The sequence below is a fragment of the Cololabis saira genome, chromosome 1, assembly GCF_033807715.1.
Source record: "Cololabis saira isolate AMF1-May2022 chromosome 1, fColSai1.1, whole genome shotgun sequence".
Lineage (NCBI taxonomy): Eukaryota > Metazoa > Chordata > Actinopteri > Beloniformes > Belonidae > Cololabis > Cololabis saira.
Window position 1 is genome coordinate 19,145,701 of NC_084587.1, and position 27,414 is coordinate 19,173,114.

The window sequence follows — 27,414 nt, forward strand, 5'->3', positions numbered from 1 at the left end:
CTATTCAGGTTTAAAACCTGCCAGTCCATCACAGGGCCACACACAGACAAACAACCACCCACACACTCCTTAGGTCGATTTAGAATTAGATATCAGCTACTACAGAGCATCTACATGATGTCTCAAAGCTGATGTTGTATGTCAGGGTGAAAATCATGCTATAAAGTGAGAATAATGTCCATGTGATAAGATGATTGTGTCAATGCACAGAATCATGGGTTACTCTGTTTCTGCTTTTTCATGTCCCCTAAGCACGGCAAGCACAAACATTTACAAATGATTGAAGATTTGGGGCAAACGAAAAAGGTCATGGTATTTGGTGAATCCAGATCCAGTTCTAAAGGGATGGACACATGAGGATAAGAAGAGTGGTGGATGAAAATGCTCCCATCTGCTGTGCAAGACTCTGAGGGAGATGATCTGCCCCCGCGATCAGTCCAGCTTCAATTTGTTATCTTCTTCCTCTTCAGAGTCACAGGGGACTGCTGGAGCCTATCCCAGCTCCCAAGTGTAGAGCCTGGACAGGTCACCAGTCCATTGCAGGGCCAGATACAAACATACAACCACAGACTGTGGGAGAAAGTATCCAGATAAAACTTGCACAAACACCGGGAGGAACATATATATCCCACACACACAAGTTCCACAGCCAAGATTCAAACCAGGAATTGTGTGGCTGTGAGACAACTGTGGTTACCACAGTGGCTAACCACCGAAACCACCGTGCTTCCCCAAGACTGATCACAAACTAATTGTGAAGGAGGGATTCATAGAGAACGAAATTTCAGACATTAACTCCAGTGCAAGCTAACATCTTTTGGATGCTCTAGACAAAACTTCTGCCTTATCATCAGTACATTTTTTTTCTTGAAAACCTTCTCCTGAGCTCTCAGGATTTGAACTATAAGTGAATGTTTTCATTTCAGTAAACAAAAAACATCATAGAGATAACACAGGAGTGGGTTTAGGAAAACATCCCTCTGGAAATTTAAAAGCAAATTCAATTAAAACAGTTATTAATAAAGACCAGATTAACCAGTATGCACTGTATTATTTAATGCGTCTATGCATGAATGTGTCACGGCTCAGACAGGACAGAGAACCCAAATGCACAACACCAGGCAGGATCAGAGTCCAAGAGGCTTTAATCTTTGTCAAAAGGCAGGCAGGGGTCAAACCGGGTAGTCAGGCAGATCAGGCAAACAAAACCAAAAACGGACAGGCAAAAATCCATACCCCAAGAATCAGGCAGGCTCAAAGACAGGCAGGCAGGCAGAAACAAAACAGGATATGCAGGCTGGAAAGCGAGGCAAAAACACACGACAATCTGGCAAACTAGAAGGTGGAAATGGGCCGGTATATGAGGGGAACTGCTGATGAGGGAAACCAGGTGTGGAGCTGGGTGGGGAAGCACAGGTGAAGGGAATGAGTGGATCTCTGGCTGATTAGGGTGGCAGGATCTGGAAAAACAGGTGTTAAACAGTGAGTTAAGCAGTAAAAAAAAACCTATCCTACACTGTGAAACTGTGACAGAACCCCCCCCTCAAGGGACAGATTCCAGATGGCCCAAAACCCCCCACCCCGGGCAGGAGGAGGGGTCCCGGAGGAGGGCCCCGGCCAACACATGGCCAAAGCTCCGGGGCCCGTCCTCGGTGCCGGGCAGACCGACGAGGCAGTTCGGGGGGTCGCCCTTGGGGCGTAACAGGCGGATCCGGGGGTCGGTCTGGGGGCTTGGCAGACTGGTCAGGGGGTCGGTCTGGGGGCTTGGCAGGCGGTTCAGGGGGTCGGTCTGGGGGCTTGGCAGGCGGGTCAGAGGGTCGGTCTGGGGGCTTGGCAGGCGGGTCAGAGGGTCGGTCTGGGGGCTTGGCAGGCGGGTCAGAGGGTCGGTCTGGGGCCTTGGCAGGCGGGTCAGAGGGTCGGTCTGGGGGCTTGGCAGGCTGGTCAGGGGGTCGGTCTGGGGGCTTGGCAGGCTGGTCAGGGGGTCGGTCTGGGGCTGCGGCAGGCTGGTCAGGGGGTCGGTCTGGGACTGCGGCAGGCTGGTCAGGGGGTCGGTCTGGGACTGCGGCAGGCTGGTCAGGGGGTCGGTCTGGGACTGCGGCAGGCTGGTCAGGGGGTCGGTCTGGGACCGCGGCAGACTGGTCAGGGGGTCGGTCTGGGGGCTTGGCAGACTGGTCAGGGGGTCGGTCTGGGGGCTTGGCAGGCTGGTCAGAGGGTCGGTCTGGGACTGCGGCAGGCTGGTCAGAGGGTCGGTCTGGGACTGCGGCAGACTGGTCAGGGGGTCGGTCTGGGGGCTTGGCAGACTGGTCAGGGGGTCGGTCTGGGGGCTTGGCAGGCTGGTCAGAGGGTCGGTCTGGGACTGCGGCAGGCTGGTCAGAGGGTCGGTCTGGGACTGCGGCAGGCTGGTCAGAGGGTCGGTCTGGGACTGCGGCAGACTGGTCAGGGGGTCGGTCTGGGACTGCGGCAGATCCATCCAGGATCGCCTCAGGAAGGGGAACAGAGACCACCTCCAGAACAGAGACCGGCGGGACCGCCTCCGGAACCGAGGGCTGCGGGACCGCCTCAGGAGCCGGAGTCGGGGCTGACAGGAGGCGGGGAGCCGGAGTCGGGGCAGACAGGATGCGGGGGGCCGGAACCGGGGCAGACAGGATGCGGGGGGCCGGAACCGGGGCAGACAGGATGCGGGGGGCCGGAACCGGGGCAGACAGGATGCGGGGAGCCGGAACCGGGGCAGACAGGATGCGGGGAGCCGGAACAGGAGCCGGAGCAGGAGCTGGAGCTGGAACAGGAGCCGGAGCAGGAGCTGGAGCTGGAACAGGAGCCGGAGCAGCAGCTGGAGCTGGAGCAGGAGCCGGAGCAGGAGCTGGAGCTGGAGCAGGAGCCGGAGCAGGAGCTGGAGCTGGAGCAGGAGCCGGAGCAAGCTGGGGCTGGGGCTGACGCCTTCGTCGTTGCCTCCCCTGAGCCTGCAGGCTCCTGGGCCCACCCAGAGCCAGGCGTGTTCCCCAGAAAGGGGGAAGGGACTGGGGTGGGTCTGGGACCACCTCGGGAACAGCAACAGGCCGGAACTGAGGGCATGTCCCCGTCCCCTTCACCGTACGGTGGTAGAACTCCACTCGGTCCCCATAAAAAAAATCCCACAAATCCTCTTCCTTACGTGGTAGGTCCATGTTGGCTGGGTTCAGTCTTTGGCCAGATTGTACTGTCACGGCTCAGACAGGACAGAGAACCCAAATGCACAACACCAGGCAGGATCAGAGTCCAAGAGGCTTTAATCTTTGTCAAAAGGCAGGCAGGGGTCAAACCGGGTAGTCAGGCAGATCAGGCAAACAAAACCAAAAACGGACAGGCAAAAATCCATACCCCAAGAATCAGGCAGGCTCAAAGACAGGCAGGCAGGCAGAAACAAAACAGGATATGCAGGCTGGAAAGCGAGGCAAAAACACACGACAATCTGGCAAACTAGAAGGTGGAAATGGGCCGGTATATGAGGGGAACTGCTGATGAGGGAAACCAGGTGTGGAGCTGGGTGGGGAAGCACAGGTGAAGGGAATGAGTGGATCTCTGGCTGATTAGGGTGGCAGGATCTGGAAAAACAGGTGTTAAACAGTGAGTTAAGCAGTAAAAAAAAACCTATCCTACACTGTGAAACTGTGACAGAATGCACTTGAAGCAAGATTTCTTATTACAAAAACTTAATGTGTAAATTAAAAAAAAAAAAAACAGCCTTAAGTACTTCACATTTATATTGCACTTCATCTACATGATACACTCAATATTCCCCTTACCAGTGCTTTCTATCAGACATATTCATGCAAATGAATTTGCTTCTTGGAGGCCTGATGGGAAAGTGGTGTCTCTAGGCACATCTTGCAGTCCAGCTTCAGGTGTAAGTGACCCATCTGCTGCCACGGAGGCGACAGCTGCTGTTGCTGAGACTTGCCAGGACCCAGATGAGGCGGCAGTAGCAGCTGCACTGGCACGAACTAACATATTTGTCATGATTATCTGTGACATAGACCTTCTGATCTCTGCAACGAAGGGACAGTGAATCAAGGTTTTTTTTCTTCCGTTGATTGTTATGAATGAAATCTTTTATAAGTGAAGAGGAGACGTCCAGTTGATGTGGAATACACTGGTTATTGATGTATCTGAGGAGTGGTGCCCCTCACAACAAGCAAGATTGAGCATATCACCTTTCTATGACCATTTCTATTTGCTCAATAAATCCAAAAATATTGTGTGTAGGCATGTGAGATCAAAGATAGACAAAGGACTAAAAAGTGCAGACACAACTTTTTAATTATCCCATCTGTCATTCAATTGTAAAATTGAGACAGTTTTGATCACTGAAGTCTTCCCTGTTTAGTTTTACTTTTGTCGGTAGGTGCTGACGATTTGGGGAAGGAAGAAGGACCTCGAATGCACGGCTATAAGGAATCAAGACTAAAAACTGAAATACATTTGAAAAAGGATAGCAACACAGAAGAAAGTAATGGTTGATTGTTCCATAGAAACAAATGATACCAGATAAAATATTCCTGCAATTCTTGAAAAACAGGAAAACTGGGTGGGGTTGTGGTAGGTGGTGTTAACAGAGCAATTTATTCTCTACGTTGGGTGAAATCATATTTGGAAGTCAGAGACTTTGTTGTTTCCAAGGGTGGGCATAATTATAGGCTTACGACGATAACATATGGCGTTCCTCAGGGGTCAGTTCTCGGACAGCTGTTATTCAATGTTTTTTATGCTCCCTCCGTGTTAAATGAAAAAAAACATTGCGCAGATGACAGAGATTTACTCAGCTCAGTCACAAAATCACGATAGTCCATTCAGTTTATATCAGTGCCTAGAGGAAAAGAATAGTAGGATTTAATTAGGGTTCTTTCAGCTGAAAAAGATAAGATTTATAAGATAAATATATGTATTCTGCCTCAAAAATGAAAGAATACAGTTATGTCTTCAGACATAAACCAAGACAGGTAAGGAATTTTGGAGTTGTAATTGCCTCAGATCTGGATTTCAGCAGCAGACTAATGACTGAATACGCATTTTATAATCTCAATCAAATATCAAGATTCAGAAATTTCATGTCCAGAGCAAATTTAAAGAGACTTAATCTCCAACAGATGTGACTGCTACAACAATCTGTTGTCTTGTCTTCCAAATAAGACCTTATTCAGAACATTGCCACAAGAACAAGGAAAACTAAGAACAATTCTGTTTTCAAATGTTTACACAACCAACCGAGTAACCACAGAACAGCCTTTAAAGAGTTACAGTTAGTTTCCAATTGATCATAAACTTTGGGCAGTCAGCTGGTAGAATGTTCAGGATACAAATACATGTATTTAAAGTTCTCCACACAGATGGAATAAACTTCCTTGTCAATATGAAATGTGCCTCAATTCCAGCAACATTTTAAGTTAAACTGAACAGTGTTTTCAAATTTGATTCAGTTTTCTTAGTCTCTCCGTATTTTTTCTTTAATTCATCTAAATCTACTTTATTATTGGTGTGATTTATTTTAGTTTTACAACTCTTTTTTAGTTTTTCTAGATTTCATTCTTTATTTGTTTTTCAATTTTCTATTGTTTTAACGTATTATCCTATAATATTCATACAAAAGTATGAAGGATTTTAATGCCTGTTTTTATTATTCTTGTTCCTATTTTTCTGATGCATTTTCCTATATAGTATTTGGAATTACATGTGTTTGAAATGTGCTAAATAAAGTGGCCTTAACATACTTTCACTGGTAAAAACGTTACTGAAAAAAGGGGCAAAATAACCCGATACATCTAAAAATAATTGAGTTATCGGTCTGCAAATTTTATTTTAAAAAAAACAGGACACTTATGATGCAACATTACACGTCTCTGTAAGGTGAAGTTTTATTTAATTATTTCTATTATTGAGGCTCTAGTATACAGGAAGCTTTTTTGTAGAAAAATGTAACAAAGCATTTTTTTTCATTTCCAATACAGTATAAACAGAAGTGCCATAGTTGTGGCCACTCCAGCTGCACTGTGGATGGTGTGGTTGCTTCCCAGTCAGTTCACTCAATGTCTCAACGTGATTAAACTTGACACACAAACAGCAAGCATGCTGGTCAGACTGCTGTTGTTGCGATGCATGTGACAGTTTTCTGAGGGCATGACCAAACTGCTTGATGTATCTCTAATATTGTCTGGTGGACTTTAAAAAGGTTTCCAGGGTTACTGCTTGTCAGTTGGCTTAAAAAACAGAAGAAAATGCAACTCAAAGTTACTGATGGGCCAATATTTTCCCACATTGCCTAATTATTGCAAATATTATCATAATCTAGATAATATAGGAGTTTATTTCACACGTGAATCAAGGCAACATGATCCCAGTTGTTTCAATGCTTTATCTTCAAGCCAGAGTCCATTATTATAAGCCTATTTCTTTAGAATATTTTATGTTAAACCTGTTTTAATATGCACTTTCTAAAAAACACAAGTTATCAAGATCATTTGTGAGCCCTTTTCCGAGAATAGATGAAAAATAGTGTGCATTGAATTTCAAGAAAAGCAGAGGTCAGTTATTCTTATCCACTTTGCTGTCACAGCTGCGCAAAAAATATTTGTATATAAAGCACTGTCACATCCTGCCAGATCTGTCTTTTTTTTCATGCAAACAAAAGAAAGACAAACTCTGCCTATGTGCATGTGATGAATGTACCTCGCAGTTGCACATGCTGTATATTCAGCCTCTGCATATACACTCCTGCAAAGATACTAATGTTCTGTTTATGATACCAGCAGAGATAACTAATCTCATCACAAATCAAGGCTAGTACACTGTCCAAAGAGAGCTGACAGACATGACTTCAGAGTTTAACAATGTATATACTTAAGCTGCACTCAGTTTAACAAGAGGAAACTTTTTGCAACAGTCAGGCACACAGAGACCTTTAATAGAAACTCCCAATAAATCAGCGGTAACACTGTCGCATTCATGTACTCTCTTTAATTTCTGTTGCTTTTTTTTCCTTAGGGGAGGCCTAATGCACCAGACTGATTTCCAAAAGTCACATCTGCGTTCACCTCCTCTTTTTACATCAAACACATCTGTATTCAAATTCCATCAATTAAGTGAAGTTTCTAAACCATGAAGTCATGTCATTTGTTTACTGATACAGACTGTAAGAATACCCAGAGCATGAACATATACCCTCCAAGTGTGTATGGTTAATTTATTAAGTTTATGACTCAAAGGATTCCATGCACATGATGTACCATCTCAGTTCTTTTTCCAGTAATCCTAACAAAGTCTTGTAAGGACTAAAGATACATTGTTAGGACAAACCATCACTGACCCACATCTGGCCTTATGTTAAATCATATTATCATGTGGAATTTTTTTACAAAATAATTATGTATTATTGTATGAATAAATAAACCTTAAGTGAAAATTTGGTGCCATGTTGTCAGATACTGCATGAGAAGGGTGACTTGGACAAAAAAAGCTGGAATAATTCGATATGAAGCCTTTGTAAATCTTGATAAAGGTGATCTGCTCTCAGTGAGTACTCACACAACTTCACAAGATTTTAACAGTCAGCTAAATCAGAGTAAAATTGGAAAAGCAGTGGTACCTCCTATGAGAGGTGGGTAGTAACGAGTTACATTTACCGTACTCTGTTACATTTACTTGAGTAAGTTTTGGGAAATGTTGTACTTTTAGGAGTAGTTTTGAATCACTATGCTTTTTACTTTTACTTGAGTAGATTTATGAAGAAGAAACTTTACTCTTACTCCACTAGGCTATGTTGAGCTTGTTACTTTTCTTTTATCCCTTTTATCCACGTACGCGTCAATCTCATGACATCAATGGGTGATTCTTTGGGAAAAAATGTTTGTTTTTGCATGTGTTGTCACATATACACAGACTCAAACACACACACAGAGTTTCTATGAGTTCATGGGCTTGTTCTAGTTCTGGTTAAAAAAGAAGAGTACAAAGGCTTGAAATGTTGTGCTACTTGTGCTTAATTTATTTTTTTATTCTGTTATTATTTTATTCATTTTATTTATTAAAGTACTTGAATTTACTTTAAGATTATTTTAATTTAAGCTATTTTTTTTATTAATTTTAATTTATTTAATTATTTTATTGATTTAATTTGCCTGAAGATGATTATTTTGAACTTTTGTCTGTTTGAATGGTTGTGTTAAAAAAATAAATCAGACGTTACTCAACAGTTACTCAGTACTTGAGTAGTTTTTTTCACCAAGTACTTTTTTACTTTTACTCAAGTAATTATTTGGATGACTACTTTTTACTTCTACTTGAGTCATAATATTCTGAAGTAACAGTACTTTTACTTGAGTACAATTTTTGGCTACTCTACCCACCTCTGCCTCCTATTAATATATCTGGTGGTAATATATTTACAATTTATCAATATATTTATTTCTTTTCCGATCAGGATGTCATTAGTATTGTTTTTTTCTTTATTACAGAATGTATCTTTACTTGCCCCCAAGTACAGACTTTAGTTAATCCTATTACATTATTTTATTCCTTTGATCCAAAGGTGTTTCCTCTTTTTCTTCAAAGACATGGCAGATTTGCCTAATAATGAAATGATTAGTCCACCTCTAAAAAAAACAACAACTTTCAAACAGTAAAACAGAGTGGATAATATCGAACTGAAGTCCTCAAATGTCCGAGCTACAGGGAACGCAGCACAGCAGTGGGCGGGGCAGAGTGCAGTCAGGGACACGTGGATCATGTCGACTTCCTGTTTGTGAAGAGAGCTGATTAACCACCTTTACATTACTGTACTGACTCCCACCATGGTAGGTTCACTGATGAGTTAACCAAATGAAATGTCACTGTCTTATTTTGCTCCGTCGCACTTAGTTTCACACTGTGGCCATTGATTGCTACCATATCATGACCACTCCTGTGTTTCCTCGTTAGCATTCAGTCAAAATCAAAACATGTTCTCCAGCTGACAGCTGGCTCTTTATAACAGCTGTTTTTTCTTATCCCAGGTAGTAGTTGACTCTGACACTTCGAGCATTTTTCGGGTCAGAGGACCGCTGGAGTTGAGATGTCTGCTGGACAGCACAGATGGTAAGATGAACGTCATCTACTGTATTTTTTAATAGTGGCTGTTTGATTTATACTGATTTCTACCAGACAGGAGCGTATTTATTGCTTAAGTTTAATAATTATTTATAAACAGGTATATGGAAGAGGAAATGGGTTAACGAGGAGTGTGAGAAACAAATAAAATAGGGAAAAAGGTATATTATACTTGCTTAATATATGTTTAGATATTTGTGGATATTTATGTAGTATATATTATATGTTTCTGAGGGATAGTTATAATGATGTAATATATGTTATATATTTATTAGGTATGTAGCATATATATATATATTTATAGGGATATTTATGTAGTTTATATAGTGTATATTTATATAGATTTATATAATATTTGTATTTTTTATACATTGATATAATATTAATGTAATATTTATATTTTCTATATACTTATATGGATAATTATGTAGTAATAGGCATGGTTACGTAGTATTTATATAGATTATATTTATATGGATATTGTGTAGATATAATATTAATAACAATGTAAATTCATAGTTATAAAGGGGTAGGAACTAGGAAAAAGTGTATACTTCTTCCTACTCCTTTTTTCGAACATATGTGAATATGAAGATGTTACTCTTTATTTTATTTTTATATATATATATATATATATATATATACATGTTCGAAATAAGAATTCATTCATTCATTCATTCATTCATTCATTCAGTTATTTACTTACGTTATTGCACCAATGCCAAGGATTTCCTCCCAATGTCCCACACATTCCTGCTGATCTAAACCTTCATGTCAGGGCAGAACTTAGAAATCAGGATGTCACTTATCATCAATCAGTGCATGCATTCAAGACAAGTTGGTAAACAACAGGAACGTTCTCAGGACACGTTTTTGCTTTTGTTGTTTATTTTCTAGTTTAGAATATAAATGGCTATATGAATGCATTTCAAAAATGTAACATCCTGCAGAACTTAATGACTGTGGTTTTGTTTTGTCTCGCAGCGCAGCTTATGCGGCAGGTCATCTCCAGAACATTTGTGACCCTTCGGTCGCAGGTGAAATCAGAATCTTGTGTTCTTGCAGTCTGCAACAGTTCTGTGATTATTTGGCCAAACAAAGCTGTTTATGGAGAAATTACTCCAGATACAACATGTGAAGATTTATGTCAGTGGATACAGTAAGTTTCTGTTTTGTGATTTTGTTTCTGTCATAAACTTGTTCCCCATGATGATACCATTAAGGACAGTGGCTCACATTAGTTCTGCCCTCACACACATACGCTTGGCTTGTTGTTCTCCTTCAACTCCTTTTTAAAAATATTGTTACATTTCATTATGATCAGATTGTTTAAGGCCAAAATCAGACACACAACCTCGGCCCTTTGAAGTCGGTGGGGGCGGGGGGGGGGGGGGGGGGTTCACTTTGCTGCACTTGAGTAGCATCTTTTAATTTCTATTCTTCTGTTTTACCAATTCTGCTCTGAGTTAAAATTTTATTTTAAACATTTCATCTCTTGTTTAAATACTGTTAGTTACATATTTTTTTTCAACGGTTAGTAGGCTTAACTATAACAAATGTTTCTTCTTAATTTTAGAACAGATGAGCAAGACAATGTTGGGAAGAAGAAGAAGAAAAACAAAAAAGGTTTTTCAGTGGTATGTATGTCCTCTGTATTTGATGATGGTTGCACGTTCTTTGTTTTTGAAACATTCTGTATAACTATGCCTCACCCTTCACAAATCCTGCTTAATTCTCCAAAACTGCAGCTATGCCACTAAATATTCATAGGAGCTTCAACAGATTTAAATATCCCTTTCCTATGTCTTTGGGGAGATGCTCTGTAATGTTTATCTTTGTGATTTAGAGTGTCGTCAACCTTCGCCTGATGATGGAGGTGACAAAGCCAGGTCCTCTTCCAGCCCCTATCCTCAGCAAAACACTTAAAAAATCTCACTTCCTCCGTGCGACCCTTCCCATGGACTGTGTTGTGCGTACCAGCTATAATGACACAGTCAGAGAGTATGTCTTATCTTCAATAGATTTGATTTCTTGCTCATGTAAAATCAGCCTATTCTTGTAAAACGTATGGGGGCCATGGGGTCACCAAAAACCACCAGTGCTAACAGGCCCCCTCATGTGGTTCCTGGTGTTGCAGTGTCTGTAAACGCCTGCTGGAGGCGCTAACTAACCAGCTGTGTGAGATGGAGAAGATCGCCCTGCTGCACCTGAGTGGGGCGACGCTGATTGTCCCTGAGCCGCTCCACTTCCTCCTCCCTGATCCAAAAGGACTGGTAACAGTGGTTTTTCCAGCAGGAGTTCATGATAAAGAACTGGAGACTCGGCGTAGGGTAAGATCCACAACCTGCGTGCCTTTTTAAACCATAAGTGCCTTGACCAATGGTTGCCGATGAATATACAGAGGTGTCAAGTAACGAAGTATTTGTACTTTGTTACTTACCTTACTTAAGTAGAAATTTGGGTTATCTATACTTCACTTGAGTAATTATTTTTCAGACGTCTTTTTACTTTTACTCCTTACATTTTCACGCAATTATCGGTACTTTTTACTCCTTACATTTTAAAAACAGCCTCGTTACTCTATTTCATTTCAGCCTTTAAAAAAAACTATATAAATTGCGCCATCCGGATAGAGTGAATTTGGTTGTGGTTGTTTCAGATGTTCTTGTCCAGTTTTGTTCTTACATCCGTTGCCCTCAGATTCCTGCAACTAAACTTGGATGTACATTCCAATAAAGGTTAGGATAAATGATGACATGCCTCTGAGGTTTGACTTTTTGCACCATTACAATACTTATAGGCCACTAGTCACCATATCTCCTGCTCTCTGAAACACATGTTAATGCTCAATAGTACACACATATGGTTCTTTAATATATTTGCATTATACTAAGATGCATTCATTTTCAATGGCTTTTGTCCTTAATAGCTTTTTTCCCCCTTACATTACTTTTACTTTTATACTATAAGTAGTTTTGAAACCAGTACTTTTATACTTTTACTTGAGTAAAAAACTTGAGTTGATACTTCAACTTCTACAGGAGTATTTTTAAACTCTAGTATCTATACTTCTACCTGAGTAATGAATGTGAATACTTTTGACACCTCTGTGAATATACCTATTCTGTTAGCTTGAAACATCTAGAGGAAATAGTTATTTATCTTTGTTTTGTGTAAACGTTTTCTCTGAGCAGGAGTTGCATCAGCAGTTTGAGTTGCCAGATGACAGACCTTACTTTAGAAGGGCCAATGCCTACCACTTTCCCAATGAGCCATACAAAGATGGGTATCTCCGAAACCCCCACGTGATTCTCACACACCCTACCCTGGATAATGGAAAGGTACATTCAAGTTCCAATCTTTAGGGTATACTCACTGAAGGAACTGGGACCTTAATTTATGAAGCTCTTGTGTTTTTTCTCAAGTTATACTTGGTCCAGGGAGTCTACAGTTACCACCACTACATGCAGGACCGTGCAGACGACAATGGCTGGGGCTGCGCCTATCGCTCCCTGCAGACCATCTGCTCCTGGTTCCAGCAGCAGGGTTACGTGGAGCGCTCTGTGCCCACTCACAGGGAGATCCAGCAGGTAGCGGCTCTATGAATCAGTGTCATTACATACAATAAAAAAAGTACAAATATATTCCCCATTTTTTCCTACTTTTGCACCAGTGATGTCCTAGATGCTTGTTTTGTTTTGGGTTGCTTTTTAGGCTTTGGTGGATGTTGGAGACAAACCGGCCTCTTTTGTGGGCTCACGTCAGTGGATAGGATCTATTGAAGTTCAGAATGTTCTGAACCATCTGCTTGACATCACTTCTAAGATCATGTTTGTGAGGTATGATGACATTCCTAAAAACAGCAGTTCATATGAGTAAAATCAATTAACTTTACCACTAATAAGTGTAATCTTTAGTCAGGGATCTGAGTTGGCATCCAAAGGCAGAGAACTGGCCAACCACTTCCTTACTGAAGGGACTCCTATCATGATTGGTGAGATTCATTTCAGACTATTATTTTAAACATTTTTGGTTTTGGAGTCTTCCCGACCATGACTTTTGAAAACGCACAGAAAAACCACATTTATTTAATCAGAACAACATTTGGGCCAATGATGTTTTTTGTGGCATTAGTCTGGATGATTGTTTGGGCATTTTGACCACGGCATACAGTGTACATATCTTTTAAAAAAAGAGCAACTTAACAACAGCTGTATGATTTTTTTGATTTTTTTTCTTTCAGTTGAATATAGATGTATACAATTGTCATATATATATATATTCACACATAAGGGCTCACACCCAGATATCAAAAATCTCAGCCTTCTAGTTTTCATTTTGCACACATTAAAGTGCCATAACATGCCCTCTGATTTGTTTTTTATTTTTTCCTTCACTGTTTAATGACAAACAGTTGTCTCGTGTTTTCTAGCATCTATCTTGCTATTGGTTGATGACTTGTCTTGATGGCAGAGATTCACGGTTGCTGTTTCAAATATACCCCAAGTTCATACTTGTGTGCTATGTCTGTCCTTTGTCTGACCCTGAAGCAAATACTTTTCTGTTCTCAGAAGATCAAGGTGGCTGGAAATTTTACTGAAAAAAAACCAACACAATTGGCAATTTTACATAGAGACTCTTCCCTCATTCAAAGAATCCTATCATAGGTGTTGATCTTAGTTTACAATGACAAGTCAAAGTTCTTTTTAAGACTTGGATTTTCCTTTGCTTCGTGTTGAAGGTGGGGGCGTCTTGGCTCACACCATACTCGGGGTTACGTGGAGTGAGACCACAGGGCAGATCCGCTATCTCATTCTAGATCCACATTACACCGGAGCTGAAGACCTCCAAGTCATCACAGAAAAGGTACCTGTAAAATTTTGATTAAAGTGTGCTAGAAACATTTCATGAAAGCATTAGATAATCATATAAACTTTTCAAGAAAAACTCAAAGTGTGTCTCCTTTTAAAAGTGGATGTTCTCCTTCATAGGGCTGGTGTGGCTGGAAAGGACCTGATTTTTGGGATCAAACTGCATATTACAATCTCTGTTTGCCTCAGAGACCCAGGATCTTCTGAACTCCCTTACACATTCATAAATGGACCTCATTTTGCTTTTGTAAAATACCTGAAAATATATGGAAGAGGAATATGATCTCTTTCAATAGAATTATAAGTAATTTTTGTTGAAGCCCTGCATAAATGTTTGTTTAGTAACAAATGACAACAACCTGAGATGACGTTTATATTTGTCTTTAAAATAGAAATGGGTTATTAAATGGGCTTTCTGAACTGTGATCGTTTCAGTTTGAAGATCAACATTTCAACAGTTTTGTCTTTACATTACATCATTGGTGACTCACCTACACGTGTGTCTCTAAGCAGAGAGCTGCCCTTCTGAGGCAGAGCGATGTCGTCGCCTCTTTGTAACTTTATAGTACTTGTGATTTTACAAGTAATTAAATAATACAGCGTAGATGTTCATCTACTTCCTTGTCCTTTTATTATTTTGTTTGTATTTAAATGTTACAGACGAGATCTGAACGGATTTTTAGTATGATGAGCCACAAAATTTAAACTTCCTAGTCTTTTTTTTTGCAACTCAGACCATTCTGACTGGGTGTATAACCTTATAACGTCCTCTGACATCCAACAGCAACTTTTGGTGCCGTGAGTTCAGTCTAATTAAAAAATACTTAAAATTTAAAAATTATATATTCCAGTAATGTTCAGGTATTACGTATTCTTTGTATCCAGGAAGGAACTCCTGTAGAGGTCTGGGTTGCTGCAGAGCTGAATAAGCATCTGATTGAAGATACTGTTGTTGAATTACTCTTGTAAAGAGGATGCTCAGTTGTCCATTATATTTTATTTTATGAAGCATCCTTCTTTACACAGTCCGCTCTAGAGGCTCCAGAACAGTGCCAGCATTGTTCATCAGTTTGTTCAGTTGTTTTTTCTTCTTCCAATTGCTGTCTCTTATGCTGGTACCCCGACAGATGACTGCAGATGAAGTTGCATGATCCATAACACACTTATGGAACATACACAACATCTTGTTGTAAACACTTAAAGACCTAGGTATTCCTCAAGGCTGCTTGGTCCTGTCTAGAGGACAACAAGGTTACAGGATGAGGCGTCTGTGGATTGGGATCTTTCTTGCTCTTCCTATAAATAATATTTAAGATTTAATAATACATTTGTTAGCAAAACATTGTTTTGTAACAAGATGGTCAATTTATCACATTAAAATCTTCCTACTGATTATCCAATTTTCTCTTAAAGATTCAGGTATTCAACAGGAAATAAAACTCATTAAAGTGAAACATGTGCAGAACTTTTTTGATTTGACTGAAATTGGATAAATTGCCTTAGTAGCTAACATTTGGCTTTAATAAATCATCACGGTCTACCTCTTTTGCACTGGTATGTAGATTCTTTGACAATGATCAACCATGTTTGTACACTACTCCTAAAGTGTTACTGACCTAAAAGATCAGCATTTCATGAGTGTCACTTCTGGATCTAACTATGTTATTAAGGGTAAAACCGTAACAAATTGTAATTTCAGGGGATGCGTCTCCAGTTAATCCCTTTTGTTGTTAATGGAGATGCGCTAGAGGAAACTGTTACTTTGGAGGAATAAATGCCCAAGAAAAAGTAAATGACCTCTCCAGTGAAGAGCTTCTTCAGCAGTAAAATCATCAGAATCAGAGAAGAAATTTACCAGGCCTACCTGGCAGCGGCTGTGAGCATTTCTTCCCCTTCAGGGACTTCCTTGGGTCCTGACCTGACTAGATTTTTCTTTTCCCTGTTGACCTCCCTGACCTGACCTCAGTCATCAATGGAGCTAAGTCATCTAAGTGTCTGTTAGACCTCATCCCAACTCGAGTACTCAAAAATGTTTTCTCTCTTATTGGTATGAGCATACTGAACCAGATCAACTTATTCCTAAATCTAGGATGTGCCACAGGTTTTTAAAGTTGCATATTAAACCTATACTCAAAAAACCCTCTCTTGACCCAAACATTTTAGCGACTTATAGACCAATTTCCAGCCTTACAGTTATACATAGAATTCTGAAAAAGGCCAATTATGTGACCATTTGTATAAAAATGATCTCTGAAGTTTTTCAGTCAAGGTTCAGAAAGCATCAAAGCACAGAAACAGCGCTGGTTAGTCACTAATCACCTTCTTATAGCCTCAGATAATGGATAAGTGTCCACCCTGCTGCTTTTGACATCTGTAGATGACAGCAAGGGACGGCACTGGGTTGGTTTAAGTCATATCTACCTGACAGATTCCAGTTTGTTCATGTTCATGAGGTTTCTTCTGCACAGATGAGGGTCTGGTATGGTGTCCCTCAGGGTTCAGTATAAGGCCAATATTGTTCAGTTTATACATCCAGCCCTTAGGAAGTTTATCCAGAACCACGGCATCCATTTTCATTGCGAGGCTGATGATCCGCAGCTGTATTTGTCTATGAAGCCAGACTTCAGACATGTCTTAAGGACATCAAGTACTGGATGTCCCATAAATTTTTCCTTCTAAATTCTGATAAAACAGAGGTTATTATTTTTGTTAACTAACACCATTGGAAGGTATTAGATGGTGTTGCAATGGCTTCCAGTATGAAACCTTGGTGTTATTTTTCATCAGGATTTGTTGTTTAAAGAGTACATTAATCCGGTTTGTAAGACAGTGTTTTTCCATCTCCGTAATAGCGGAAAGATTAGAAGCATCCTCTCCCGGAGTGATGCTGAAAAATGAATTTACAGGTTTGTAACTTCTATACTTGATTACTGTAATGTATTATTAGCACGATGGCCAAGTAACTCTCTAAATAACCTCCAGCTGATCCAAAATGTAGCAGTGCAAGTGCTGACAGGAATCAACAAGAGAGAACACGTTTTATCCAATGTTAGCCTTCCAACATTTGCTCTGTAAAGTTCAGAATGTAATTCAAAATGTTATTACTTGCATGTAAAGTCCTAAACCGCTCAGAGGGCATGTTTACTTAATAATTAATACTAAGTAGTTCCTAGAGTATCCAAATGTAGATTTAGAGGACGGGCCTTCTGTTATGTCACTACCAGATTGGAAGCAACTTCCAATCTGGGGTAAGAAGGCTGAAACCACCTCTACCTTTAAAACCAAACTTAAAACATTTCTGTTTAGTAAAACCTATAGTTGGTGTAAACTCTAGTGTGTTAGGGGCAGTAGCCATAGCTACAGCTACAGGATAAGACTAGAGCAGCTCGTTGTAAACATATAGTAGCTGATCAGCATAATTGCATATGTTGTTTATACATCTTCTGTACATGTTTGCAGGCCAGAACTTCTGTCTATATGTCTAACTAACCATGTATCAGTAATATGTACTTATAAATCTTAGTGTGAGATTTTGTACTCTTAATTTAAATATTAAAAAACATATTCTTAAAAAAATCATATACTCCATATCTTTGACAGATCTGTATTTACTTATTTTGTGAATTGGGTTAGGATTATGAATCATGCCCCTTTGTGAAACAGAGGTCAAGATATTAAGATACAATTTTGACTATAAGTCTTTTTTTCTTCTTTTCATTTGGCTTCTGTTTGTGTATGGACATTATTTAAAGTGGACATGAGGCATAATGTGAATTTTATCGTGCTTTGACTCGTCGATTTACATACAGGACTGTCTCAGAAAATTAGAATGTTGTGATAAAGTTCTTTATTTTCTGTAATGCAATTAAAAAAACAAAAATGGCATACATTCTGGATTCATTACAAATCAACTGAAATATTGCAAGCCTTTTATTATTTTAATATTGCTGATTATGGCTTACAGTTTAAGATTAAGATTCCCCGAAATATTCAAATTTTTTGAGATAGGATATTTGAGTTTTCTTAAGCTGTAGTGTACGCCATGATCAGCAATATTAAAATAATAAAAGGCTTGCAATATTTCAGTTGATTTGTAATGAATCCAGAATGTATGACATTTTTTGCATTACAGAAAATAAAGGACTTTATCACAATATTCTTATTTTCTGAGACAGTCCTGTACTTTTAAATGTTATTTTTGTTTGAATTCTTCTGATACGAATAAAGCCGGAATTATGGTCTGCGTAAAATCGACGCAGAGCTTACGGCGTAGGGTACGCGGCGACGCGCAAGGTACTGTGCGTGTCGCCGCGTACCGTACACCGTAGGCTCTGCGTTGGTGTAACGCGGTACCCTAAATCAGCCTTAAGAAAACAGTTACAGCCAGCGGCTGCTGCAGAGGTGCCCTAGCAACCGTTGCCAGGAAGTGACGTAGCATAGCTACTAGCCACCACGTAGCTGCATCAGGCTAGCAGCGAATTTGTATTTTTTTCACGATTTAACACTTCTCAACGCAACGCGTCTAGTTGCAAGAAGTGAAGGAATCTCTGAGGAAATATGAGTTGTGCTTGTCTTCGGCAGGTGAGGTTTTGCGTCGGATATTTTTACCTTAAATTAACACTGATTGGCAGGAAAAAAGTTAGCTGATATCTGAAGTATGTTTGTTTTGGTTTATGTTTTGATTTCAAACTCTCTAAACTGTAACTGAACGTGGTTAAAATTGTGTGTTTTTTTTCATTTTATCTTTTTCTATTGACACTAGATTTTCTCTCTGGCTAAGGTTTAACTGCAACACTAAATAAAAATGTGAAATCGTCATGAGGTTTTTTTTTTTAATTAGAAAGGCATTGGTTTTTCTGTTTCTCCAGTCTTTATGGTTTAAAAACAAACTAGAATATTATTAAATCTCGCAACTTTTGAAACATGGACTATCTGATTTTTTTTTCTCAAATTATTTATGAAGTACTTCAATAATTTTGCATGTCTGTGTTTTTATTTTATCAGTCTTTTCCAACTAAAATTCATTGCTTAAACAAGAATCTCACAGAGGTACCTGCATGTGTTTAGTAAGGCAAGGCAAGGCAAATTTATTTATATAGCACAATTCAACACAAGGTAATTCAAAGTGCTTTACATTGACATTAAAAGCGACAGGACATAATAACAAATAGGTAAGAATAAGAAAAGAAGTAAACTAATAAAAAGCACAAGCTGTTAAAAATAAGGGCAGTAGAATACAGCAGGTAAGTTTAATTTAAGAGTACGCTTCAGTAAACAGTAATGTTTTTAGGCCTGATTTAAAGGAGCTGACAGTTGGAGCAGACCTCAGGTCTACAGGAAGTTTGTTCCACCGGTGAGGAGCAGAATAACTGAACGCTGCCTCACCTTGCTTGGTTCTTGTTCTTGGGAACCACAACAAACCAGATCCAGATGAACCTCAGGGGTCTGGGAGCTCCATAGGGAACTGGGGACAGATCAACCATGTATTTTGGTCCAAGACCATTCAGGTCTTTGTAGACCAGCAGTAAGATTTTAAACTCTATCTTTTGACTCACTGGAAGCCAGTGTAGTGATTTCATGACCGGTGTAATATGGTCCAGTTTCCTGGTGTTTGTAAGGACTCTGGCGGCAGTGTTCTGGATCAGCTGCAGATTGATTTCTTGGCCTGTAAAGATGCCATTGCAATAATCCAACCTACTGAAAATAAATGCATGAATAAGTTTTTCCATGTCTTGTTTAGACAGAATACCCTTAATTCTAGCAATGTTTTTTAGGTGGTAATAGGCAGATTTAGTGATACACTTTAGATGGCTGTTGAAGTTCAGGTCTGAGTCAATAATTACACCAATATTTCTGGCTTGATTTGTAGCTGTCAATGACATGGAGCCAAGGTGAGCGCTGATCTTTTCCCTTTCATTTTTAGGGCCAAAAATGATCACCTCTGTCTTTTCTGCATTTAGCTGGAGAAAATTCTGGCACATCCACTCATTGATTTGGTGAATACAGTTACTCAATGAGAGTAGGGGACTGTAGTAGGCCCATTCAAGATATTGTTCTGATATCCTTTCCACAATGCTTAAAACCAGACCTGATTTTCCTCTCTAGATGAATTATATGAGTAAAAAAAAATCAGTTTGAGTTTGTAGAGAGGAAAAAAAGGTTGGACAAAAATACCACCCATTTTCTAAATTTCTAAACAAGCTCAAGTTTTTCAAAGAGGCTAGTTTATTTTATCCATAAAAATGATGTTAAAACTTGAAAAAACATAATCATTGATAATTCACTTTTTAATTATTATGCTTTCAGGTTGTTTGTACTTGCAAAGGCTGCAATGTTAAATCCGAGTGAACTGCACGGTGAAGTGGATCACTCGTTTTTTGACAGTGACTGTGATAACAGTGAAGATGGGGGTAAAAGGATGGAGAAAAATGTGAAGGCTAAAAAGCAGAACCCTACAAGTCATACTGGCAATCCTGGGGCTAATATACCCCAAAAGAAGCAAGTGCAGATCAGCAAGAACATCAGAGCACCTGATGTATCCTCTGTTTCCAGTGCTTTAGGTAAAGCCACAAAGGACAGTGAGTATGGCTCTTATTTGCATTCTAAAAGCCTCAGTGGAACAAATGCAGCTTTGTTGTCAATCACACAAGATGCTGATTGTGTCTCTAACAATAATCCAGGTGAGATGGAAGAAAATGCCTTAGCATCAAGAAAGAGAAACAAACAGTCTCCTAAAAAACTGATAAGCAATCGTCACCTTCAAAGTCCATCTCCCACCCCAACTCAGTCCAGTGCAGACAGCTTCTGTAGCAGTAGAAACAGTGATGTGGAGCCTTACAACCATCCCAAAACCACCAAATCTTCACGTCCTGGAAGAGGAAGAGTGGGGTCGGCAGGATCTCATAATTTGCCTAACACTAGTGCAAATGAATCAGATGACAGTGCAACAGATGTAAGCCCCTCATCCTCCCCTGGATCCAGTCCTTTGCAGTTGCCAAAGCTGACCCACACAGACTTTGAAGAGGAAAGCCATCAGGAACAGCAGCAAGAGAGTGCACCCTCCAGTGGCCTTGGTACAATCCACATGGATGAAGGTGAGTAAATGTCTACATTTTTTGTTTGCCAACCATGTTTGCTGTGTGCTTTCACCACTGATTCCCAACTTTTTGCACAAGTAAATATCCTAAAGAGTGCCATTTAGCGTTGAAGTTGTGTAATTGTTATATTGTGCTTATAATATCTTACCGCGTGGACACAGAAAATGAAGTAGACAATGTTAAAGAGATTGATGTACATTGAATTTATATGTTTTATGGGTATTTTCAAAACAAATACATTTATTGCACTTGTTCATTAGCAAGTTAAAAACACAGACATGATGTATTTTACTGGCAGATTATTGTAATTTAACAAATGTGTCTTGTGCCAATCAGTTTCCATCAGTTTAGGATCTCAGCTTGATCATAAACTGGTTTTCCATTATCCTGGAGGGCGAAACAGGAAGAACTACTCATTTTCCAATGACGAGGTCTGCCGCATAGATCGAGAGAATCAGCGACTTCTTCGGGAGCTGTCACGAGTTTCTCCAAGCCACAGAGCAGGAAGTGGAGTGGGAAAGAGAGCGCATGTGGTCAGCAACTTGCCTCGGACTCTCCTCTCTCACAGTGCAATTAATAGGCAAAAAAATCAGCAACGCATCGAGCGGGAGAACCTGGTGAGTTATATGTATCTTAGAAAGAAACCTGATGGTTTTCTTTTTTTTTATTGATATATTTCAGTGACAATATACATACTCAAAATACGCTTGTAAAAACTGCATCTGAGCAAACCACAAGACTTCTGAAACTATGTACTTTGATCAGATGAGATCCAAACTGGACTTCTTTGGTTTTAATGGCTAGCCTCATGTTTTGCAAAAACCAAATGCAATATTTGACAGAAAACACCTCACATCCACTATCAAGTAGAGCTGCAGGACCTGGGGACTTTTCAATCATTTAGTTGACCATGAGATCTTTTGTATATCAGAGATCCATCTGTCCAACAGTTAAAGCTTGGTCCAAGTTGGGTTATGCACTATGATCTGGTAAACAGCAGAAAAATATGCAACAGGATGGCTATGAAATAAAACAAAGTTTAATAAAGTCCAGACCTCAACTCAATTGATATAATGTGTTGGGACCTTAGGAGAGATGTGCTTAACCGTATGTCCAAAAATCTCAGAAATCTGACGCAATGTTGTGAAAAAGAAAGGGCACAAAGTTGCTCCACAACAATGTGAGGGATGAACAAAAATAATTACACAAAAAACAACTTATTCACGTGATTGCTGCTTAAAGAGAATCGACAAGCATTTGAATCATGTGGGTGCTTGGTATTACCCACACAATTTGAATCTTTGGCTTTTTATTTATTTTTTATAAATATATACATAATGATATGTTGGAGAGAAAAAAACACAGCTTTTTTAGTTTTGCTGCTTGTTATTGTTTGTCAGTAGGTATATTTGCTTACTACTTACTGTAGATTCACTGTGATCAGATGTTTTTTTTAATATATATTTATAATTTTTGCTCGCTCGCTCGCTCGCTCACACACACAAAAGAAACATTATTTAATAAGACAAGGGAGCACTTACTTGAGCTGAGGTGCACAGACACGAATGACTGTAAGAAGACTGTCAAGTAGATCTTTGACAGCTTTGATCCCAGTGAATGTAGAAAAGTGGTTTTCATCATCTGCTGAAGACATATTAGAGATTTGTGGCCGATCATTGAGAGGAATGAACAGTCAAACACATCAACCAGACACTTCACTGGCTTTTTAGTGATGGATGACATTTAAAACTGCTGTGTCTAAAGCAGTTCTTCCTTTTGACCCTGCTTTTTCTCCTCGCCGGGGATCTGGACTTTGTCTGTTTGCTGCTCGTTCAGGCCAAGATAATCACTGTCTTTAAAAATTCACTTTCTTTGTTGGAAGGATATTATTTTCAAAGTAGAAATAACATTTAAATTGTTTATAAAAGCTCTATGATGCCAGCCTTTGCAATCTGCCCTCTGCACTAAAGCAAAGCAGACTCGATGTGTTTATTGCATCTGTGAAAAGGATCCAGGATAGAGCCCTTTTACCACTGGGACATGGTATAGTTCAGAGTCTGTTCAAATGCCTTGACCCCTGAGACGCATTAGCCTCATAATCATAGCATTATAAGGTCCCTCATGTCCTTTACAAGCAATCAGTATTTTCTGTATGACAGTGATGTTTTTTCTTCTGCTTTTCTAGAATGGAACCCATGAATAATTATGCTTAAAGTTATTCTTTAATGATAATGATCATTTAATGTTAAGTCGCTTTTTTGATCTCCAGATGTCAAAGGTTGTTCAGTCACTAAGGACATGTTTTCATATGTTTATTATCTCCTAGATATGAAGCTAAGGGTCTTTTTTACAGTCTAGGTATTGACTTTGAAAGCAGATATCAATTGAAAGCAAAAGGTGGTAATAAAATTATCCCAAGAAAAAAAAATAATGTTATAGGATAAGAATATCTGCCATTGCAAGAAATTAAGGATTTTATCAATAGATAATAAAAGAAACAACCTGTGATTAAGACAATGATATATGCAATTTTCTACACGTTATTATTATAAATAATGTGTGTTCCTTATCTTATTAATTATAATAACAATACATGTATGTCTGAGGTGTACATTTGTAAAAGGGGTACTAGTGTGATTGCTCTGATTCACAAGTATTAGTGGGTGTCTGTCTGAGAGCACTCCCCTGAAAACGGACACTGATGGACTTGGACAGACTGCAGCAGGTGGCTGGTCGTGGCAGCGCTACAGAGTGACATTATGAGGCAGTTCAAGCGCTGCTGCTTTAGCCTCTTGTCTCATATTTAACCTTAACTTACCACCTAGCTGCGAAAAGTCCTGGTTAAACAAGCAACAGTGTTTATGAGTGAAACAGGAAAATTGTCCTCATGTGTCCTCTAGTGGTGACCAGAAGGTGGGCTGTTACAAAGAAACAACCACACTCGTATTCATTATTTTTGTTCATGTGTTTCTCACATCTCTCATGATAGTTTATTGGAGATTATAGTATATTAAATTGTTGTGAGGACAGAATGTGTTTCAGTCATTTTTAGGACAAACTGTGCTCTCTAAAGTCCATCTTGTCAGCAATCCTTTTCGCCTTCTCTATTATTAGAGAGAAGTAATTGAATCTGCTGAGTGATCAGTGTATCCGCCCTACAAATCACACATATAACACACAACATTCGACTTGCGCAAAAACAAGTTCTGTGTATTTAAAACATTTTATTTATTTCAAGTAAATGAAATTACCGTAATACATTGTGTAAATTCTGTTTAGGAAGATTTCTGCAAATCTTCAGTCTGACTGCAGTCAGAGTCCAGTCATGTGGTTTAATTAAATTATTCTCGTAAAATAGCCTCTTAACCCTTGAGCCTTTTGCTAGTGGCAGATTAAGCTCACTCATAGATTTCTGCAGAACCTGATTGTGGGAGTGTGACTGCATGTATTACATTTAACCTCTTATACATACACCTCTGCCCACACACTTGTGTTTCCCTAGAGGATTTTATAAAAAATTATAGGATGGGAACACATTTTTTTTGTAAATCAAATGCTTGCTCATTTCGTGAGTCATATGCAGACCTTTTTGGGCGTATAAGTGTAATTTCTATCTACACCTACTAATTACAGTGAGATTTAAAGCAGCCCATCAAAGCAAAAGTGTTGCCTCATTGATAATTTACTGATGGAGAGTACATGAGTGGACAAAATAATGAAAGCAACTCTCATTATGAAGTAATAGAGCTCAATAATGTTGCTAATTTATGCCACCAGAGGTTTCTGAAAAGCTTAACCCTCATAGTTTAGGATTTTATTGCTTGTAAAAGATGGAGAAAAAGGTAGTATACTATTAGGCAAAAAAATAATTACACATAAAAATAGTAGGCTACAAACTTTTACATTAAAAGCGTACATATAATCAAGACATTTTACTTAATTTACTTAATTTCTACTTGGGCTAAAGTATGCATTTCAGACTGTTCTATGTTGTCAAATTCATCTCTAGTTGAAATAAAATGTTACTGTTACAGCTTGTTGCCGTGAAGTTGATTTGCAGCATTAAAGAGCATATGTTTTTTTCCTCCTGTTCAAGTGAGACTCGTTTTGTTTCTCTTAGGCTATCCTGAAAAAACTAGAGTCTGTGAAACCCACACCGGGCCTGCGGCGGTCAGAACAACTGTCAGACTACGAGCGCCAAATAAGATACCCTGGAGGTCGATCAAATCACCTTAAGTGTTCCATCACAAAAGAAGGGAGATCTCGTACCAGAACATCCTCAGGTAGGTGTTTCCAGGTCTGCTGACTTTCAGTCTGTTAAACTACTATGATGCCTTTTTGAAATTGCACATACCATAACAAGAGTGGCAGCATGGTGACTGCTCGTGCAAGGCTCTTAGCATGCACGGAGGGTTAATCTACTATCATTTGACATCTACAACACAGAGAAAGGGGATTTTGACTGTTGCCTAAAAATGAAACCACTTTTGGAATAACACTTGAATACTAGGACTGTACAATAAATCCAAAATTTAAATGAATTGCAATATAAACATGCATGGTATCAATATTGCAAAAAAAGATTAAATATCACTATAAGTAGCACTCTATTACATTTCTAAATGCTGTGCATTCATGTTCTGAATCTCAATAATAAATAAATTAGATATTTGGCCAATAAGATGGACACTTTTTATTTACTTGTTTGTATTTATGTAATTCTCTCCCTGTTTGGAGATCGAAATTTCCCCCCAATGCTACAAAAATGAAGATGTTCTGCTGAAATGATCAGCAGACTCTATTTCCACCCAACTGGCGTTTGTTTCAGCAGCTTAGCAGAAAGACTTCCGTACCATAAACTTCAGAATTTGCTCATATAGCACAAGACATCATCCTCACAATTTCCAACAATGCTATGCATATTGCATGTTTTCCTAATATCGGGCAGCCTTATCCAAAACCTGTGTGTTTGGATTCAACAACATGAATACATGTTTGTTTGGTCACGTTGGAGCAGTCTGGTGTTTAATTGATTTTATACAGGTACATTATTATTTTCCTTAATTGTTCATATATATGCAAGTTGCATTTACTTTTCTGGAATAGAAACCAAAGCTTGTGTTTAGTTTCTGTGTGAATGTAATGTTTGTAATATGGTAGCATCTCTCTCTTGTCCTTTCAGGTCCGAGGTCAGTCATCTCCAGTGCTGCTTTCGCTGACACTGACTCCACTACTACGCCTGTACCCCGATCTAAAAAACTAAACGCAGCCCGACCAGCCTGGTGCTGAGAAGCCAACTGGTTCCACGGAGGTATACAACCATGCATACTCTCTTACGGATAATTATTATCACCCGGCAACCTATCGTCCCTTTTTTTTGGAATTTCAAGTGGAGTAACTGGAGAACTCTCGCGCGCCCACACACTGTGGATTTGAACGGGTAACTTTTGTCCTGTAAGATGGCTTTGCTACCATTTTGTCCATCATTTCACCATTTCCTTAGTTGTCTGAAGCAGCTCTACACGGAATATATATACATGTACTGTACAGTATATATGTATATATAAAAAATTATATGTATAAAAATGTCTGCTTTTTGATTCCGAAATATAATACAGCCAATGTTCTAATGTCAAAGCTTTTGAAATCACTGCAGTAATTTAACTCTGTCTTCTCAATACACGAGCAACTTTGCAGTCCTTTAATTGCATTTTACAAGAAATGTTTACACTTCAGCAGTTGAAATTATAAATATTGTGATTAGGTCTGTTTTTATCAATTTTTTATTATTTATGGTCCAATTATATATTTAGAATAGTAAAATGTTTTTTTAATTATTGTATTTTTTTCCTTTGGTGTTATATTCATGATGCCACTTGTAAATTTGAGAATACATGTCCATAAAAAATATACGTAATTAAGTAAGTTGCTTCTTTTATATCTGTTAGTACTGCCCCCTGGAAATCAAAGTTGCATCCACAGGAACCAGATTAATTCTTTGTATCAAAGAGGAAAATAGTTATGTTAACAGAATCTAAAAAAAAGACAAGAATAGACACATATTGTTTAAGTTATTGCTGCTAAATCATAATTCAAGCCACTGAGTCATGTTTTTCACTTTTGTTGTATTCAGGCTTAGTTTTTGGTCAAAATACTGAAATGTTGCCCGTAAATATCTCACGTATTCTTGTTGTGAGTTTGTATTTATTTAATTTTAAAAGATAGTGAGAACAGAATTGCTTATTATTATATCCTCCTGACATGAAAAGAGATCTTACCATTGAAAGGGGGTGCACTTTCCTTGTTGTGACTGTAAATATTTCAGTTTTAAG

At 39.1% G+C, this 27,414-nt stretch overlaps 2 protein-coding genes across 4 annotated transcripts; both read left to right on the forward strand.

The window, feature by feature from the left end:
* The first annotated feature begins 8,717 nt into the window (after positions 1-8,717).
* ufsp2 (ufm1-specific peptidase 2) lies at positions 8,718-15,389 on the forward strand. Its single transcript, XM_061730439.1, has 12 exons — positions 8,718-8,822; positions 9,021-9,102; positions 10,099-10,273; positions 10,691-10,751; positions 10,961-11,115; positions 11,252-11,444; positions 12,309-12,455; positions 12,540-12,704; positions 12,829-12,953; positions 13,032-13,108; positions 13,856-13,980; positions 14,106-15,389. The coding sequence occupies exons 1-12, from the start codon at positions 8,820-8,822 to the stop codon at positions 14,190-14,192; spliced, it is 1,395 nt and encodes a 464-aa protein (XP_061586423.1). The 5' UTR covers positions 8,718-8,819; the 3' UTR covers positions 14,193-15,389.
* A 3,045-nt stretch (positions 15,390-18,434) lies between these two features.
* cfap97 (cilia and flagella associated protein 97) lies at positions 18,435-27,286 on the forward strand. Of its 3 annotated transcripts, none has more exons than XM_061716995.1 (6): positions 18,435-18,566; positions 20,292-20,545; positions 20,666-21,079; positions 21,419-21,699; positions 25,203-25,365; positions 26,265-27,284. In XM_061716995.1, the coding sequence occupies exons 2-6, from the start codon at positions 20,317-20,319 to the stop codon at positions 26,369-26,371; spliced, it is 1,194 nt and encodes a 397-aa protein (XP_061572979.1). In that variant the 5' UTR covers positions 18,435-18,566; positions 20,292-20,316; the 3' UTR covers positions 26,372-27,284. The 3 variants fall into 3 exon arrangements, with proteins under 3 accessions (XP_061572979.1, XP_061572970.1, XP_061572961.1); XM_061716986.1 differs by having other exon boundaries at positions 20,292-20,563; positions 26,265-27,269; XM_061716977.1 differs by having other exon boundaries at positions 20,292-21,079; positions 26,265-27,286.
* Positions 27,287-27,414: the final 128 nt, after the last annotated feature.